General features: G+C 50.8%; 1 protein-coding gene across 2 annotated transcripts in view; it reads left to right on the plus strand.

The window, feature by feature from the left end:
• COL15A1 (collagen type XV alpha 1 chain) overlaps positions 1-18,235 on the plus strand; it is a 108,396-nt gene that overhangs the window by 47,797 nt on the left and 42,364 nt on the right. Inside the window, exons 7-13 of one of the 2 annotated variants that reach the window (XM_030293220.2) lie at positions 3,792-3,901; positions 5,975-6,130; positions 7,198-7,350; positions 9,412-9,561; positions 10,038-10,181; positions 15,882-15,941; positions 17,344-17,436. In XM_030293220.2, coding sequence (XP_030149080.1) covers positions 3,792-3,901; positions 5,975-6,130; positions 7,198-7,350; positions 9,412-9,561; positions 10,038-10,181; positions 15,882-15,941; positions 17,344-17,436 — 866 coding nt within the window. The remainder of the gene's footprint in view (positions 1-3,791; positions 3,902-5,974; positions 6,131-7,197; positions 7,351-9,411; positions 9,562-10,037; positions 10,182-15,881; positions 15,942-17,343; positions 17,437-18,235) is intronic. The other variant, XM_032595535.1, reaches the window with a different exon arrangement.

The following is an 18,235-nucleotide window of genomic DNA, read 5'->3' on the forward strand; positions in this document are numbered from 1 at the left end:
GGGTTACCTAGCTGAGGCTCTTTGGCTTGTAAATGGCATGGCTGTGTTTGAACTTGGATACTTTTTTTTTTTTTTAACATTTATTTATTTTTGAGACAGAGAGAGACAGAGCATGAATGGGGGAGGGTCAGAGAGAGGGAGACACAGAATCTGAAACAGCCTCCAGACTCTGAGCTGTCAGCACAGAGCCCGACGCGGGGCTCGAACTCAAGGACCACGAAATCATGACCTGAGCCGAAGTGGGCCGCTTACCCGACTGGGCCACCTGGGCGCCCCTGAACTTGGATACTTGAACTTTTAACTCCCAGACTCCAGTAGGGACTGAGTTCCAACAGAAAAGCTTACAATAATTATTGCTGCATAATAAATACCTACTGTGTGCCAAGTATTTACATACTTTACCTCCAATCCTGATAATACATCTCCCAGATGGTATTATTGGCCGGGATTTTATGGGTGGAAAAACCAATGCTTGGAAAGGTAAGTGACATGCTCACAGTCACACAACTAGGGAGGGTTGGGACCGACCCAGTGCTCAGGCCTGACTCCAGAATCCCCACCCTTTCCAGCTTCGGCCACCAACTCCTGACTCTCAGAGGATAGGATCGAGTCATCTAAACTCCTACGTGGCTCACGTGGGAAACTGGTGGCCAGAGAGGGGCAGGTGCCCAGCAGGTCAGCGGCAGGCCCTGGGGGAGGTGCTGGCCTCCTGGCTCCCCATCCAGGGCTCTCACTCCTAACTGTTATTCCATGAGCTGTGCAGAGGACACTGGCCAAAACCCAAGATCTGATGTGATCCCCTGGGCAGCAGCTTGACACGTCCCGAGGTCTGAGATTGGTCTGTGCTTTCAGCCTTTTATCAGAGGGGTGTTCATTCCATTGAAGGTACTGCCCGTGCCAGAGCACCAAAATGCAGGGCAGGAAAAAAGGGCCAAAAACCACTCAGACTACCTGGAGGAGGGATTGGTTGGGCATATTGTATTCCATTCATATGTACAGCCCTGAAATTGGTGATGCAGAAGATTCAGTCCCAGGGACGTGCTCATGGTATACTCCATGAAAAAAAAGCAGATTTCAAAACTATATGTGTGCTGTAACCCTAATTTTGGATATGTTATTTATATCTACATGGATATAGCCATGTGGAGCAGTGTATATGTGTGTGTGTTAGAATAACATACAACAAAATGTTATAGGTCATTATCTGGGTGGAAGGATTGTGGGTGGCTGTTCTTTCCTCTTTTTACTTCTGTGTTTGACAGGTCTTCTTCAGTCATATGTGTCATTATTCCTTTTACCTCTGCCATCAGTAAATGAGCGTTACTTTAAAAATGAAATTGGGAGGTGCCTGGGTGGCGCAGTGAGTTAAGTGTCTGACTTTGGCTCAGGTCATGATCTTGATGCTCGTGGGTTCGAGCCCCGCTTCGGGCTCTGTGCTGACAGCTCAGAGCCTGGAGCCTGCTTTGGGTTCTGTGTCTCCCTCTGTCTCTGCCCCTCCCCCTATCATGCTCTGTCTCTCTGTGTCTCAAAAATAAATAAAAACATTAAAAAACAATTTAAAAAATAAGAACTAAATTGGGAAGTCTATGGATGAGAGACGGTATACAGTACCGATTAGGAAAAAATTTGTATAATTATTTAACAAAGTCATAATACAATCACTGAGTCAGGGTGTAGCCGTGGAAAGAGTCGGGACAGAGCAGACACTTTGGACGGAAGCCCTGCTCAGCCACCTATTTGCTGTTGGGCCTGGGGCATGTTGCTTAACACTTCCAAGCTTTGGATTCTTTAACTGCCCCCTGGGAGTGTTCCTAATCCCTGCCTCCCCAGGTAGATTAGAGGATTGAACCCAGCCAAGGATATGGAAGTGGTTTATGAATTCCAAGTGCTGTCCTCCTGGGCCGAATTAGGATCTCTGAGGAGGGGCAAGGAAGTGTGGGGGGCTTCAGGGCCGGGACCAGGGCCTCTCCTAGACTGAGGGGTGAGTGCAAAGGCGGTGGGAGCCAATTGCAGACTGGGACGCAAGTCCAAGCACAGCTCATCTGTTCCCTGTGATCAGCCAGTCTCCTTAACTGGCAGAGAAAAGGCCAAACGGAAACCACGGAGCTTGCTGAAGTGTTTGTGTTCTGCTGGTTGGGTGGACAGCCCAGATGGTGAGGAGAAAGAGGCCTGAACCCTGAGCCCTCTCCCTGGCTGCAAAAAGCCACCTAGTAGTTTTATTCTAAGCTTTTCTGACACCATCTTGACCCATGGCACCCCCATTCCCCACCCTCCAAAGAGTGGGGACTCAAAGGCATGGGATCTGGCCTGCTGCTTGCACAGCACCCCCTGGTGGCCAGAGCTGGGAGGACGAGAGAGAGTGGTGATGTGTGCTGACAATACATAGGTCAGTTCTTACCGTGGGACATGCGTGAGCACACCGTGTGTGCAGATGGCCTGGCATGGGGACAGGCCGACCTGGTTTCAGGGCCCCTCCCAGTCACTTACTTTCTGTGGGACCCTTTTCCTCTTCAGCAAAGTGGGGTTAATAATAATAAGGTGCTAACGTGCGGATCAGAGCAGCACACCTATGCCATGAGGAGATGGTGGGGAGACTGAAAACGTGAGATTCCTGTCCTGGCTCTGTCCCCGAAGCTGCCAAGTGGTGGGAAGGTCCTTGTAGGTAGGACGGATAGGCTAGTGGCAGAATGAAATGAGACACTGCGTGGGACATGCTTAGACTGGGGCCCCGCCCGCTAGCCTGGGGCCCAGCCCATAACAGGCGTGTATTCATATTAGTGTAATTTGTTTTTCTTTGCTTTGGGACTCCATTTGTTTTTTATTTTTATTTTTATTTTTTAACGTTTATTTATTTTTGAGACAGAGAGAGACAGAGCATGAACAGGGGAGGGTCAGAGAGAGAGGGAGACACAGAATCTGAAACAGGCTCCGGGCTCCGAGCTGTCAGCACAGAGCCTGATGCAGGGCTCGAACCCACGGACCACGAGATCATGACCTGGGCTGAAGTCGGATGCTCAACCGACTGAGCCACCCAGGCGCCCCTCCATTTGTTTTTTAAATTGCAAAAGAGATATGTGCTTGTGCTAACAGTTCAATCAGTGCAGAGTTGTATGAATCCCCCAAAATAGTAGTTTCCTTTCCTATCCTCTGGTGGAAACCAATATTAAGCATTGTGGGTTAGCCAACTATGTGTGGCATGTCTGCACACACACACACACACACACACACACACACACACACACACGTATCTGTATATTACACACATTATTTAATAATTGCATTAAATATATAATGATGATTATATGTATAATGATAATAACACAAGTAAACTCATATAGTTTTTTTTTCCCTTTACCCATATAGAACCACTGACAGTGAACATTTATCAATTGCTAACTATATTGAGGGGCTGTCCTCAATGCTCTTTCTGCATTAATGTATTTAATCCTTATAAGCACATAGTCTTCAGAACAACCTTGTGAAATAGGAATTGTTATTTCCGATTTGTGGATGAGGATCCTGAGACACAGGTTAAACGACTCGCCACGGGTCACGTTTCTAGTAAGTGGCAAAACGGGGTTCCCACTCCGCAGCTGGTGCCAGAACCCGTGATCAAAGCACGGTGTAAAATTGCCCCTCAACATCTGTTTTTCTGCAACTTGTTTTTATTTCCTCTTAATCCTTAATCCTGTATTATGGACATTTTTTCAAGTCAGTAGATAAAGAGATACTTCATTTTTTTCCAAGATTGCAAAGTGCAGTTGTTAATTGCAGAATGCCTGCTTCCTTAGGGTCTGGTGAGATCCTGAACGACACACTGGAGGGAGTTCATACTGTGGACGGTGCCCCTGTTACAGACGTTGGCTCGGGGGATGGGACCCTCATCCATGTCACTGAAGAGGTGAGTGAATAGTTCATTTCATTTGCTAAGTCAGTAGTAAGTTTGCTTGTTTCAGACCTGCTGGTGGCTTGCCTTGGGCACCATAAAGAAGGAGGAGGGTTTTAGTTGGATGTCATGGGGACTGCCTCCCTCCTGCTGCTACAGAGGAGGGCAGACTCGGGGCCCCAGAGGCTCACCAGGAATGCACCAAGACGGGAGAGGTGCAGCAGAAGCCTGTCCTCACATCTGCATGGCGCTGAGCACCGGGTCCTCTCTACGGTACCCACCTCCCTCCTGCTCATTTCTGAAGATAAACAGCCTTATCCACCCTTTGAGCCCCTTTAAGACAGAATCCGATCGACTGCACATGTGTCCACCCCATTGTTGTGTACTTGGCTTTTATACTCGCAAAGCCGGTTTTCTAAAAGCTAGATACAGTAAGGTGCGAAAGTAAAGCACGTGTTTTTCTCACAGCCGGCTCTGCTGAAAACCCACGGGGTCAGCTCATTCTTTCTGCTCTCCTGGGATGAAACTCAGACACTTCTCATGCTCTCTCAGTCACTATCTGATAATAATCTATTTTCACAGCTATTTCCAAAGTTCAGTCCAGCAAAATACCAAAATTCAGTTCCTTTGTCTCCCAAATTCCAAAGAACATGTATCCAGCTCACCAAATGATTTGTAGTGGGGAAAAGGGAGGGGAAAGTCCCAGCACACTGACAATTCTCTCCAAAGGAATTTTTTACCTTTTCCTATATAGCCCAGAGGCAGGTAGTAGGCCTACCCTGATGAATTGATTTCCTTTCCTTGTCTCTTAGCCCGTCCCACACAAGTGGTCTGCTTGCTTCTTCCAGCGCATGGAAGTGTACTTAATTGTACAATGAATTAGTTGTTTTTTTTTAAATTTTACTTATTTATTTTGAGAGACAGAATACTTGTAAGTGAGGGAGGGGCAGAGAGAGAGAGAGAGAGAGAGAGAGGGAGAGAGAGAATCCCAAGTAGTCTCCATGCTGTCAGTGCAGAGCCTGATGCAGGGCTCAAACTCATGAACGGTGAGATCATGACCTGAGTCAAAATCAAAAGTCAGACGCTCACCCAACTGAGTCACCCAAGCACCCCAGTGAATTAATTGTTCCTAATTGTACTTTATTGTAAAGGCCTTTGGGACTCCAGCTAAATTTGAAGCAGAAAGAGTCTCATTTTGAAAATCTGTGGCATCATTTTTTCTCTCTTTTTTGGGGAGGACAGTAATTCTGCAAGGAATTCATGCTGTAGGAAAAAAGCGTTCTGTGGTCAAATATGCTTGCAAAATACTCTGTTATGTAGTATATAGCATGTCTTACAGATTCCTTATAAGTCTTGCAGCAAGGAAATCTAACTTTGATTGGCTTAGTGTTTTTAGTGTCTAAAAGAACTACTTTTTGCAAAACAAAACAAAATTACACAGAATAACCTGTGCCCCGCCCCCAAGTTTAAAAGAAAAAAAAAAAAAAACCTTTTGAAACTGAGATAAAACCTAGTTTTAAAACCTAGCCAAAACTGCTGTTGCTATTTTGTGCATCTGCTGTGTAACCTCCGGAGAAGGGTATGCATTTCCCAGGGAAACTGAGTCACAGGGAGGGGGAAGCATGGAGTTCAGTCTGGAGAAGGCTGGGGAGGTCAGAGCTGCTGCCCACACATCTCTGAAGCACTATCAGGGGCAAAGACATTCACTTGTTCTTACAGCTTCTGGATGGGCACATAGGGGAGGTCACAGGGAGGCAGATGCTTCTAGATAGAAGTGTTTAGAGCTGGAGCAGGGCTGGCTCAGGAGACAGGGATCACTGGTCACTGGCATGTGCAAACAGATGCTTGGAATCAACCAGCAGATACAGCCATCTTGTAGTCTCTCCTGTCCCTGGGATTCTGGGATTCTGGGACTGTCATGGGGCTGCAGTGAAGTCGAAGATAAGAAAAGTGCTTTGAGAAAAAGAAGCTGGAGAAAGGCAAGCTGATAGAGAGAGGGGTATGGGCAGTCTGTTCTCTCCAGCCACAGGCTCGTTGATCAGGGCCACGGACTCAGTGATGTGGTCCCTTGCGATGCTTTTGTTCCAGAGTGTGCACACTGAAGAAGGTTTGGCAGCCACAGCAGCGGCCGGGGAGGCGGAGGTGCCCATCAGCACCGCTGGGGAAGCGGAGGCCAGCAGTGCACCCACCGGGGGGCCAGCCCTGTCCTTGTCCACTGAGGACATGGGGGAAGGGGTCACTCCAGTGAGTAGCTCAGAGTCCATTCTCCATCTCACCTGTTTCTGAGGGGTCGTGGGCATCTCTGTGGGAGGAGTCACTGGGTTTCCTTACCAGTCTGCAGAATTCAGAGTGACAGCCTTGTGGGATCAGATCTGAATAGACATGGATTCGGAGGCTGAGGCGTCTGTACACTCATCCAAATGTTTGTGGAGTGATGTGTTGTGCTGTGCACAGGTGCATAAGATAGACCAGTTCTTGGGAACAGAGTGGTAAGAGGTGCAATAGGAGAAGCACCAAAAGGGGCCGAGAGCCCAGATTTGGGGTCCTGCAAGCCTTCCTGGAGAAAGGATGCTGAAGGTAAGACCATGAGGACACCTAGAAGGAGCCTGGCAGATGGGATTGAGACAGGTGTTCCAGGAGGGACGCCAGCAGGAACAGAGCCCTGGGGGCGTTAACACGAACGTGCAAAGAGGTCCTGTGTGAGCAAGGGGAGGTAGGGAATGTGGCTGGACAGGCCTCTGAGACCTAAGAGCCACGAGTCGGAGCTGGAGCATGTTCAGAAGTGGGGAATCACTGAACGGCTAATGGCCAAGTCGGAGTAGGATTTAGAAAGTGGAGAAAGGGTGGGAGAAGCAAGCCTGGGGTCTGTGTTGTGGTCCAGGTAAGGGGCTGGGATCAGAGATCAAAGGAAGTGGTCAGTGAGGCCAGCTCACTCCTCTAACGAGAAGGAAAGCTGGGTTTTGCTCCAGCACCATGACTTGGGCATCAGCGAAGGCCCCCCTCCTAGGAGGAGCGAAGACGGTAGGGACCGTGGTGGATGGCCCTGAGGGTGATGGGGAGGAGCGGGGTGAGCCACACGGGGGGCATGCTGTCCAGGGACTCCTGCCTTGAGTGGTGTGTGAGGTGTGGGTTTCTGCGTGGGTGCCACATTCGAGGCAGCGGTGTGGGATGAGGTCTCGGATATACAAGCGCTTTGAAGGCGAGGAAGCAACAGGGTGCAGGTGCCCGACGGGCCTCGGCTGCCTACCGCCTGCAGCCAAGCCGACCACAGTAGATTGCTGCTAGGTCCCTCATGATGCCTTTCCATTCAGGGTGCAGATGCTGAAGAAGGCTCGGCAGCCACAGCAGCTGAAGAGGCCGAGGTGCCCATCAGCACGGCTGGGGAAGTGGAGGCTGGCAGCGTGCCCACGGCGGAGGTGACCCTCTCCGTGTCCACCCAGGGCCCAGGGGAACGGGTGACACTGGTAAGGAGTGCAAAGTGCTGCAAGGTTGAAGTTGCCACTGGGAGCAGGTCCCGGCCTTCATGCTGTTCCGCACACCCCAAGGAGCCTGGATGGGGCACTTCTCTGAAGGGGAGTCGGCCGAGGCCTGGGTACACGTGTGGTGGAGCCCTGTTGGCCTGGGGACCGCGCACGCTGGCAGTCCCAGCAGGCCGGTGGGGAGTGAGGCTGGGGACAGGTGGAGAGCCAGCGGCGGGGGGCAGTCCCAGGGGCCCATTACCCACCACCCCCACCCGCAGTGGGGCAGGAGCTGGGGCGTGAGTGGAAGAGGTGATGACGGCACAGCCACGGCCTGTTTCTGGGCACAAATGCGGGCTATCAGAGGGTAGAGGAAGGTCAGGGTCCAAAGGCAGGGGCAAGCATTCTCAGCCCTCTTTTTAGGCAGCATGGAGACAGTGTTTCCAGCTCATGAAGGTGGGATACAGATACAGGACACTTGGCAGGTCTGTCCCTGTAATGTCATCATAGTGGCTGTCCTTCAGGTTCTCCAGACTCAACAGACTCCAACCTGGACTCCTCATGTCCGCTCCTCTTGTGGTCCCACCTCAAATGATTGGGACCCTCATCCCCTAGTTACCCAATCCAGAATTCTCTTCCCTCTACCTTATTCCCCACATCCTGTCAAGCATCAAGTCTTGTTGAGTTTTTCTCCCTGTTGTGGACCCGCCTCCTTCCCCTGCCCCTTTCCCCATGCCAGCCCGTAGACTGAGACTGCATGTCCCCCATCCAGGCAAGGGCTGAGGTCCCTGCCTCACCTGTCCATGCTCTCCCCCAACTCCTCCTGCAGGGGCAGCCCTGTGCATGGAGCCTTCCATCGCCCTCACTCCAGACCCTGCTCCCCCACCCAGCCACATTCCATCGCCCTCACTCCAGACCCTGCTCCCCCACCCAGCCACAAGGCCTTGCAGGGTCTGGCCTGACTGGCCTTGGTGACTGCATCTTAGGCCACCGTCTCCCTGGTTCTTGGGGCTCCCACCTCACTGACTTTCTTTCAGTTTCTTGAACGTGCCTCTTTCCTTAGAATCTTCCCGTACCCTGCCCTCTCTCCCTAGAACCTTTTTGCCCCTTGGCCCTGCCTTTAATGTCAGTTTATCCTTCAGAGTTCAGCTCAAACACCACTTTATCATGGAAGGACCATCCTAGAGTGTGAAGTCTCCTCCTCAGACACGTTCATGGGGCCCAAACTTCTCTTTGGAAGGCCTCATAGTAATTGTAATTAATAATAATCTTGGTAAATGGTTCATTCCTGGCTCCCTACAACCATAAGCTCTGCGAGGACAGGGAGTATATATACATCTAGTTCATTGATCTGTCTTTATCCCTGAACATAGATGGTGGGTACTCAGTGGATATTTGCTGCATGAATGGAGGGGTTGTCTGGCCATCAAATATCAACAACATTAGCCTTTGAGATCACTCCATCCATTTGCTCCCAGCCTTTTCACCTTTGGTCCACGAGAGAAACTTTGCAGTGGGGATGCTTACCTGACCAGCTGATAGCGCTTTTGGGCCCCTTGCAAGTTATGTGGATTATTTTCATTAACAAAGTGGCTGCCACCACCTTCTCTATCTCCTCTTCCCCCTCCTCCTTCTTCTTCTCTTTCATCTCTCGTCTTTGACCCCTCATTCCTTATCCTTCCCCTTCATTTCCTTCCTCCCCCCACTTCTTGAAAAGCAAAGCACTTGTCACGGGGTGAGAGAACTAGGGAGCGAGTGTTGACTCAGTAGAAAGCAGCTACCCCGGAGCTAAAGATGTGCAGGCTGAGGCCAGGCCCTCGGCACAGGTGTGCTGTAGGGGAGCCGGGAGGTGGGTGGACTGGCCTGAGAGGCGCCCTCCAGCCTGGGGCTCCAGGAGTCCGTGGGCCAAGGCAGGTCTTGCCTGAGCAGAGCTATGGCCGTGTTATCCATCTGGCTGTCTATCTGGCCATGCTATCTATGTGGCCGTGGCTTCCTCCCTGCGCTCACACACCCACTGACCCAGGGGTATAGAAACGGCGGCCGATTCTCATGCCAATTTTGTTTCAGGGTCCAGTCGGTGAAGAAACGTTAACAACAGCAGCAGCTGCAGCAGAAGCGTCCCTCAGCACTTCTGAAGAAGAGGAAGCTCGTGGTGTCCCTACAGACGGCCTGGCTCCCCTCGCACCCACAGCGGCCCCTGAGCAAGAGGTCACTTCTGTAAGTGGTTCTGGTATCCCGTCTGCCTCACAGCGGGGAGAGGGGTCAGTGTCACAAGACAGGAACAGTGACTGGCCCTCCCCAGGGGCAAATGCAGCCCTCAGTTTTGTGAGAGCACGTATCTGGGTATGTGCCGTTCGAGGAAGGCAGGGTGCGGGGGAAGCAGCATGACAGAGCGGGTCAGAGAATCCGAGTCCCGACGCTGCTACCTCCTAGCTTTGTCCAGGAATTTTCTCAAGTCAGAATGGGTTGCTGGGGGCAGGGGGGAAGGAGCGCCCCATCACCAGAGGGGATGCATTTGTTGGAGGGGGATCCTGAGTCTGTGAGTCTGTGCTTCTGCGAATGTGTGGTGGGTAATGACGGTCGAAGGTAAGAAAGTGTTGTGAAACGACAGTCACCCAGACTCTCCAGCAGCTGTGTGCACGTTGCGTCACAGGTAAGGTGAGGTGACTCCTCTTGTTGGTTTTGCTTTCCAGGGTCCTGGCGATGAGGAAGACCTAGCAGCCGCCTCCACGGAGGAGCCCATCCCCGTGGCTGTGGCAGAAGAGCTGGACAGCACCCTCCCTGAGGGGCCCCCACTTCCCGTACCCACAGTGGCTTCTGAAAGAACGGTCACTCCTGTAAGTGGCGTTAGAGGCACGGAGATTTGCGCGGCCATTCTTACAGAGGAAAGAAGGAAAGTCCTGGGAGGGACTGCCCCTGGCTGGCTCAGAGCGGGTTTCAGTTTGGTTCATAAAGTTCCAAATTTGGACATTTGAGGGGCGTCTATCCTGGGAACACACAAGGAAGCTGCAGTTTGCAGAGGAAAAAGCAAGAGATAAAAATCTAGGGCACCTGGCTTCATGTCCCAAATCATCCTCAATTTCAAATGAGAACTTCCTAATAGGCAGAGCTGGCAAAGATGCAAAGACCCCATTTCAAATATCATGAGAGTCCCATCCTGAATGTGGGGAAGCCTGTAAGACTTGGTGGGGACTCGGAGGTGTGTGTGGGTGACCCTCACGTCCCTTCCAACGAGGGTTTCTATATTTCTGGGCTATACCTGTGTGGCCTCTTGCAAACACTTTCTTTACTTTGGGCCTCATTTCCTCAGCTCTCTGGGAGGATGGCTCTGAGATCATGTCAGAGAATGCAGGTCAGGGAATGTTTGGACAGCTCTGTACACATGCATGGGGCTGTCACCACTTAGGGCTATAACTTTGTGTTTTAGAATGAGGAAACCTAGTGCTGGTTGTCTGCATGGCGGGTGTGAATCAGAATGAAATGGCTTTCAGATGTCACAGTGTTTTTTTAATGTGTATTTATTTTTGAGAGAGAGACAGAGTGTGAGCAGGGGAGGGACAGAGAGAGAGGGAGACACAGATTCTGAAGCAGGCTCCAGGCTCTGAACTGTCAGCACAGAGCCTGACATGGGGCTCGAACCTGTGAACCTCAAGATCATGACCTGAGCCGAAGTCGGACACTTAACCAACTGAGCCACCCAGGTGCCCCCAGATGTCACTATTTTTTTTTAATATTTATTTATTTTTGAGAGAGCATAAGCGGGGGAAGGGCACAGAGAGGAGGACAGAGGATCCGAAGTGGGCTCTGTGTGGACCGTCTGACAGCCGTGAGCCCAATGTGGGGCTCAAACTCACAAACCGGGACATCATGACCTGAGCTGAAGTCAGATGCTCAACCAACTAAGCCACCCAAGTGCCCCTAGATGTCACTATTTTTAAGAGACAATCTGGTGACCAGATAGGGTATATCAGCTTCTCAACAGCACTTGGTTACCCACGCTTTCAAAGCCTTGACTCGAGCTGCAGGCGTGTGACCCTTCACAGCGCTCCAGGGCTGGCCCGTGAGGGGAGGGCTGTGGGATCAGACTCAAGAGCACACTGGCGTCCAGAGGCCAGTGTGGACCTCGTCCAGTGGCCCAGTGGTCGTCAGCACTGCTTAACTGTCTCTTTATTTAGAGTCTGTCCATTCATTTATTGACTTACTCATGGACTCAGCAACAGCAACTCAGGGCCTCAGTCCAGACACTTGGAGATAGAAATGGGCATGACCTCGTTCCTATTCCCAAGGAGTTCACGGTTGAGGGGCAGGAAATAAGCTGTTTGCACTGATGTTTGTGAAACACTCTGTGTTCTGAGTTTATCTGACCCTATTCAGACACCAGAGGTGTCTGTCTGGTACAAGGTGAATGGGCCCCAGTCTGTCGGTGAGGGTTGTGAGACCTCCAGAAACCTGTCTGCTGTTACATGCCTCGAGGAAGCAGAGCTGACTTTCGAACTGAGGCATGTGGGCCAGCAGAGCTCATGCTCTTGAACTTCCCTGAGAGTGTGGTGAGGTGGAAAGGTGTCAGACTGGGGGCCAGGAGGCCAGGGTTCTTTCCGGGGATGTCACTGACCCGTGATGTGTCCTGAGTGTCAATGTTACCATCTGTAAACAGAGGGAGGTAGACAAGAGCTCTGGTTTTTAACCCTCTTGGTACGTTAGAGACACCAGGACATTTAAAACGCTTCAGGTGTCTGAATCCACTGCCAGACCAATTGAGGAGCCCCTCCACCTGGGGTTCAAGCTCCCAGGAGATTCTACCATACAACTCACTGGGACCCACCCCGTGTATGGGTGTGATGTCATACATTGTGACTGCCAAAACACCAAGACCATATCCCCCCACAGTGACGCCACATCAGTGCAGCACATGTACATAGAACCAGCTCTCCTTTTTCCTTTTCAGAAACCTTTTATCATGGAAATTGTAAAAATTCACAAAAGGATTTAGAGTACTATAATAAGCCCCCACATACCCGTGACCCTATGTGAATAAATATCAACTTGCCCGTGTGCTTTATCTCCTCCACCTTCTTTGGCCATCTTTTTGGAGCAGAGATGGAGGCTGGAAATATGTTTAAGTAAATCCCAAATATGGCATCATCTAACTGGTAAATACTTCAATGCACATTGCTAATAGGTTGATCTGGGACTCCCCCCTCCAGCGTTAGCCACAATGCTGTCCATCAGTGGTCATTCTGATTGGATGTCATTATCCTTCTAACAACATTAACAATGGTTCCTTCATATTGTCTGATACCCTAGTTGTTAAAAAATGCCTTTTTGCAATTAGTTTGTCTCTGGATCCCAACACTTACTACACACTGTGTTTGGCTGATGTGTTTCTTAAGCCTCTTTGGGTCTATGATTGTCTCTCACCTTCCTTTTTCTTTGTACCATCAATTTGTTGGAGAAACTGGGTCATTTATCCTTCGATCCCTTGTTTTTTCCACTTGGACAAGTTGGCACTCGAGGGCCTCCCCAGACCAGCTGTGTTGGTGGGAAGGTAGATTACTATTTCTGAGAAAGTTCTTTGTCAACACATGTTAACAACCGTAAAACGACATATTATTGATCCAGAAACTTCTGTTCTAGGAATTAATCCTAAAGGAGGTAGTCTTATATGTAAAAAAAACTGTATACAAATTTGCTAATCTCAGTATTGCCCATAATAGAAAAGAATTGAACACGGTTTAACTAGACAACAGTAGGGGGTTGATTGAATAAAGTATATTCAAGTAATGGAACATCATGCAGCTATTAAAGTTATACTTCTTAGGAGTATTTAATGATGGGGGAAATACAACATAATGTCAGGTGATAAAAGCTGGTTATAAACTTCAGTTACGTTGTGTGGTCTTAACTATTTAAAAGTTGGGGCCCCTGGGTGGCTTAGTCGGATAAGTGTCCAATTCTTGATCTCAGCTCAGGTCTTGATCTCAGGGTCATGACTTCAAGCCCCACATTGGGCTTTGCACTGGGCATGAAGCCTACTTAAAAAAAAAAATAAGAAGAAGAATAGACACATGCACAAACCCTGGAAGGAAATGCCCTCCCTGATTGTTAGTAGTTGTGGCCTCAAAGTGGCAGAACTGTGGAAGGATGGTAGGTTCCTAATACGTTTTGGTGTTTTCGCCATGAGCGTATGGCTTTTACAATGGGAATTTTTAAAAACTCTAAGAAGAGTTGGGCCGAGGGGGGGGTGGGGGGCGGGGAAGTGGGGAGGGAAAGACAAACACACAGTATTTCATCCTGTCACGTGACTAATAACAGATCACCCCTAAGTGCCTGTGTCAGGAACTGGCAATGAGGTGAAATGGAAGCCTCCATTTGAGCAAATGGTTTAAAAGCACAATCGGGACCAGTCAAGAGAGCACTCACTCTGGAACCTTATTAGGATCATTATGAATCTCAGAGTCAGCCAAAGCAGTGAGTGAAAGGGACATCCACATCTGGCCCTGCCGTAGACCTGTGACAAATTTCTTACCTGTATCTTTGGTTACTCATACATAAAATGGGGTCATAGTACTCGCGTCTCGGGTTGTGCTGGGGATTAAATGAATTAACACATGAAAAAGTTTACCTAGTGCATGGTACACACTCAACAAATTAGTATATCTAATTATTTTGCAGATGAGGCCCAGAGAGGTTAGGGGTCACACAGGGCCACATTGCTCCCGGGAGATGAGTAGGGGTGAAAACCTTGGTGTCTGCACTTTCTACCTTTGGTTTTTGCAGTGTCCACAACCACCCGTCTTCAGACATGGGTCAGAAGTTGGTCAGCAAGGTCCATGCAGTTCAAATGAGGTCACTCCATTTCTAAGGTCTTCCCACCAGTCGTTTGGCAAATACTATTAAGAGCCTAGTGTCTTCTGGGTGTTAGGGACACAGCAGAGACTAGAGGGCCACACCTCTGTCTTCATGGGGCTCGCTGCAAGGCCCCTGGCCATCCTCAGCTTGGTAAACAGCTCACTCATCAGAGCTGAGCCGCTCCACGTCCCAAATGCATGGACCAGGTTTTAACCACATCTTCTTGTTTTAGGATCAGAGAGGGCATGTGGGAATGGAAGGGCAGGTTGGGCCCAAAGGAGAAAAGGCTGGTGCTGTGACCATTCTAGAGACCACACTGGATCTGGTCATGTGCCCTGAGCATGTTATTTGGGGTTAGTCAATTCTGATCAAGGAAATAGCAGGAGTACTGAGAGGACTGAGCCCCAAAGAAACCAAATTGAGAGTCGGGGAGACCCACAAAAACATTGTGGGGCTCAATTCTTGCCACATCTTACCAACCAGTGACCCTGACCTCTGCAGCCAGTTTCTCCATCTGTAATCAGAGGGTCCTTCCAATTCTGGTGTTCTGTGGCTAGACTCCAGGCTCTGTCCCTGAATTTTTTCCTGGGAAAGCTTCAGGCAAACGGGAGCTTCAGAGACCTGGGTGTGCTTTTAGTAGTTGTAGAATTTTTGGAGAGATCTTTACCCCTTCTGTGCTCCGGTTTCTCCATCTGTAAAACAGGGGTGGTGATGACTACCCCACACAGAAGTAGTCAGAATGAAATGAGGTGATGTTGGTGGAACTGCTTTGTCTGGTGTCTGTCACCACAGAAAAACAACAAACTCCTCCTTCTGAAGCAACAGTGAAGTTTAACTATTGCCGAGGGGATATGCCCGCAGCAACCAGGGCCATGGCCCCCCGGGAGCCCCACATCCTGGGGAGGTCCTGCTCAGGGAGCCTACTCTGGCAATAGGCAGCAACCTGGCTGCCTCTGGAGACTCTTTGTCAGCCCGCTGGTCCTGGTCCTCTGCCCTCCTCACCTTCCCCAGGGCTGAGGCCGTCTCCCAGGGAGGAGGGTGCTCTGGCCCTGATGCCTCATGAGGCTGCCTGTGAGGACATTGGGGAGGGTGGTGTCCTCACTTTGATCTGACCTCCTCAGTGGACTTTAGATGCCGCCAGTCTTCTGGGGAGCAGTAAGGGAGTCAGAGGAGGACATCATACCACACAGGTTTTGTGCAGATTTACCGTTCATGTTTCCATTCCTCCCTGGGGCTCAGGCCATTCTGACACCTTTTTTGTCAGAGGAGGCAGGCCTATAGGCAATAAAGGCCTCGCACAGGCTACAGGGCTGGTGGGAGGGGCAGGGCGACCAGGACCTGCTTCAGAGGGAGGCATGCTGGGCCTGGCTACCAGGCTCTGGCAGGACCTAGATGGGGGGGGGGGGGGGCGGCGGGGCCTAGGTGACAGTGTGGGGAGGGTCCCTACTGCCTGGTTATTTCTACCATATCCACCTACCCTACACATGTGGTGCAGAAACAAAGGGCTCCTGAGCCCAGGGTGGGACAAGGTGCCCTTGGGCTGGCACATGAAAACAAAGCCTTCTTCACCCCTGCAGAAGCTTCACCTTAAAGATGAGTGGTTTCTACAGAGAAGAGGAGGGACAGTGGCGGGGGGGGGGTAGGGGGGACAGTGCCTAGCACTCCACTGACCATCTCATTCTCTTTAGGGTGAAGCTGGGGAGGGGCTTCCTGGCCACCCTGAACCTGTCAGGCCTACTGCAGCCACGGTGAGACCCCCTGTCCAGGTTCCTCACACACACAGTGTTAAGGGACTGGGGTTGCTGACAAGTAGCCACAGGCTAAGGATTCTACCTTTCTTTTATTTTAAAATTTTTTTTTCAACGTTTCTGAGAGAGAGAGACAGCACAAGCGGTGGGGGGTCAGAGAGAGAGGGAGACACAGAAACCAAAGCAGACTCCAGGCTCTGAGCCTTCAGCACAGAGCCTGATGGAGGGCTTGAACCTGCAAACCATCGGATCATGACCTGAGCTGAAGTCTGGCGCTTAACCGACTGAGTCACCCAGGCGCCCCTAATGATTCTACCTTTCAATCCAAGATGCCTCCAGTGAGACCTCGGGGCTTTCACCTCTATCAGAACCCTCAGTGAGCTCAGGAGCAGAGTCTGTTTATGTCCCATTCATATCCTGCACCCTGAAGGCCCACACGTCTGTCAACCACGTCCCAAACAGCTCGTCACCATCCCCCCAGACCCGCTCCTCCCTCGACACTCCCGTCTCTGGGAGTGGCACCCCATCTTCCTGGTCACCAAGACAGAAATCAGGAAACAACCTGCAGTGGCCCTCTGCCTCCCACACCCCATCCGGTCAGTCTACAGGCCCCGAGTCTAGCTGTGCAGTGCCTCCTGGTCCCTCAGACGGTGGCAGCAGCCACCCTGTCACTACCTCCCTTCTGCATGTGCACACCACTGCCGCCCCTCTAAACCCAGCCCAACTCCTCCTTGGAGCCTCTTAGCAGGTGCCCCACGGACGTTCCATGATTGAATTAAGCCTCTCCTGGTTCCTGTCTTCGGGAACTAAATACCAGAAAAGAGTTTCAGAAATTACCTTTGTTCTTTGGAGGAATTTGATGGCATTCAACAAGTATGCACTGAGTGTCTTCTTGGTACCAGATCTTATGCTAGATACTGGACATCCAGAGGTATCTCAGGATCAGGCAGACCCTGGGTCTAGAGTCTAGAGGGGCTGACAGACACATGCAACTGAGCTTCAAGTCAGGTGGCCCTACTACCAAATCGAGACCTCAGTAGAGGTTAGTGGGGAACACAGAGCAGGGAGAGATGAATTCCACCTGGAAATGGGGTAGGTAAGAGGGCTTCATGGAGGAGGTGAGAGTGGAACTAGGCCTTGAAGGATGAGTAGGAGTTTGAAAGGCAGGAAGGGAGGCTGAGAAGATGTGAAAGAGCATAGTATGTTTGAGGACCTATTGGCTGTGCAGCGGGAGGTGGTGAGGTGAGGAGGGGAGCAGTGGAGGGGGAAGTGGGAGAAAAGGCTGGAAGGAAAGTTGGCAGCAGCAGTTACTGGGCTACAGAATAAGGGAAGAGTTTTGGTGACGTGGCTGTCCTTGGAGTGGCAGGTGAAACCAAGTGGTGGGACTTTCTTCTCTCTCCAGGTGAGCGCTGAGGCCGAGGGCTCTGGCCTGGGCTGGGGATCGGACATCGGCTCTGGCTCTGGGGACCTCGTGCGCACTGAGGAGCTGTTAAGAGTAAGTGTGAGAATGACACTACCTGGTGCCTGGGATTGCCCTCTCGATAATCAGGAGGATTATACTTTCCCTCCACATTTGTATATGTTTGGCATTTTCCACTTCAGTCAGTTTTGTTTTAAGTGAATATGAGCCTTAGTTTATATTTAGGACCTTCACTTTCCCACTTGCCCCCTTTCCCTGGCATTCGGGGCTATTTCACAGCAAGTATGCCCATGACCTTCACCACTGCCTTGGCTCTGCCCCCATCCCCTTTACCGATGATACAGAACCGACTGCTGGCCTCCTCTCTGGGTAGCATTTAGCACTTGGCTTCCAGGCCTTTCTTGAAATCCTCCCTACCCTGATGCAACCCCTACTACCAGTTCAGACCACTCCTTCTCCCTCTTTGCTCCTGCTCCCCCAGCCTTCAGTCCAAGGCGGGGCTCCCATCGTCCCTGGTTCCTGGGAAGCACCTCTCTTCTCCAGCTGCAGCTGATGGCTTTGTTCCGGGGCCCCAACCTCCCCGCCAGCCCTTCGTCTGAGTCCCGGTGCTGAATCCCTACCTAGAACATTCCACTCAGTTACCCATCTGCCTCCTCCTCAGGATAGGGAAGTAAGGGTTCTGGACTCGCTGGATAAGTGGAGTGGGAGTCACATGGGTCTTCCAGGCTGGTGAGATCAGCCAACCCGGCCAGAAGCGAAAGAGACTAGTACACTGCAGAGTAGTATATAACCCTTTTAATAAGGGTTAACAACAGGCAGTTTTTGACCACTCTGCCAGGTAATCAGAAAACTAAGTTAGCCAGAGCACCTCTGA

This window comes from Lynx canadensis, chromosome D4, assembly GCF_007474595.2.
Source record: "Lynx canadensis isolate LIC74 chromosome D4, mLynCan4.pri.v2, whole genome shotgun sequence".
Lineage (NCBI taxonomy): Eukaryota > Metazoa > Chordata > Mammalia > Carnivora > Felidae > Lynx > Lynx canadensis.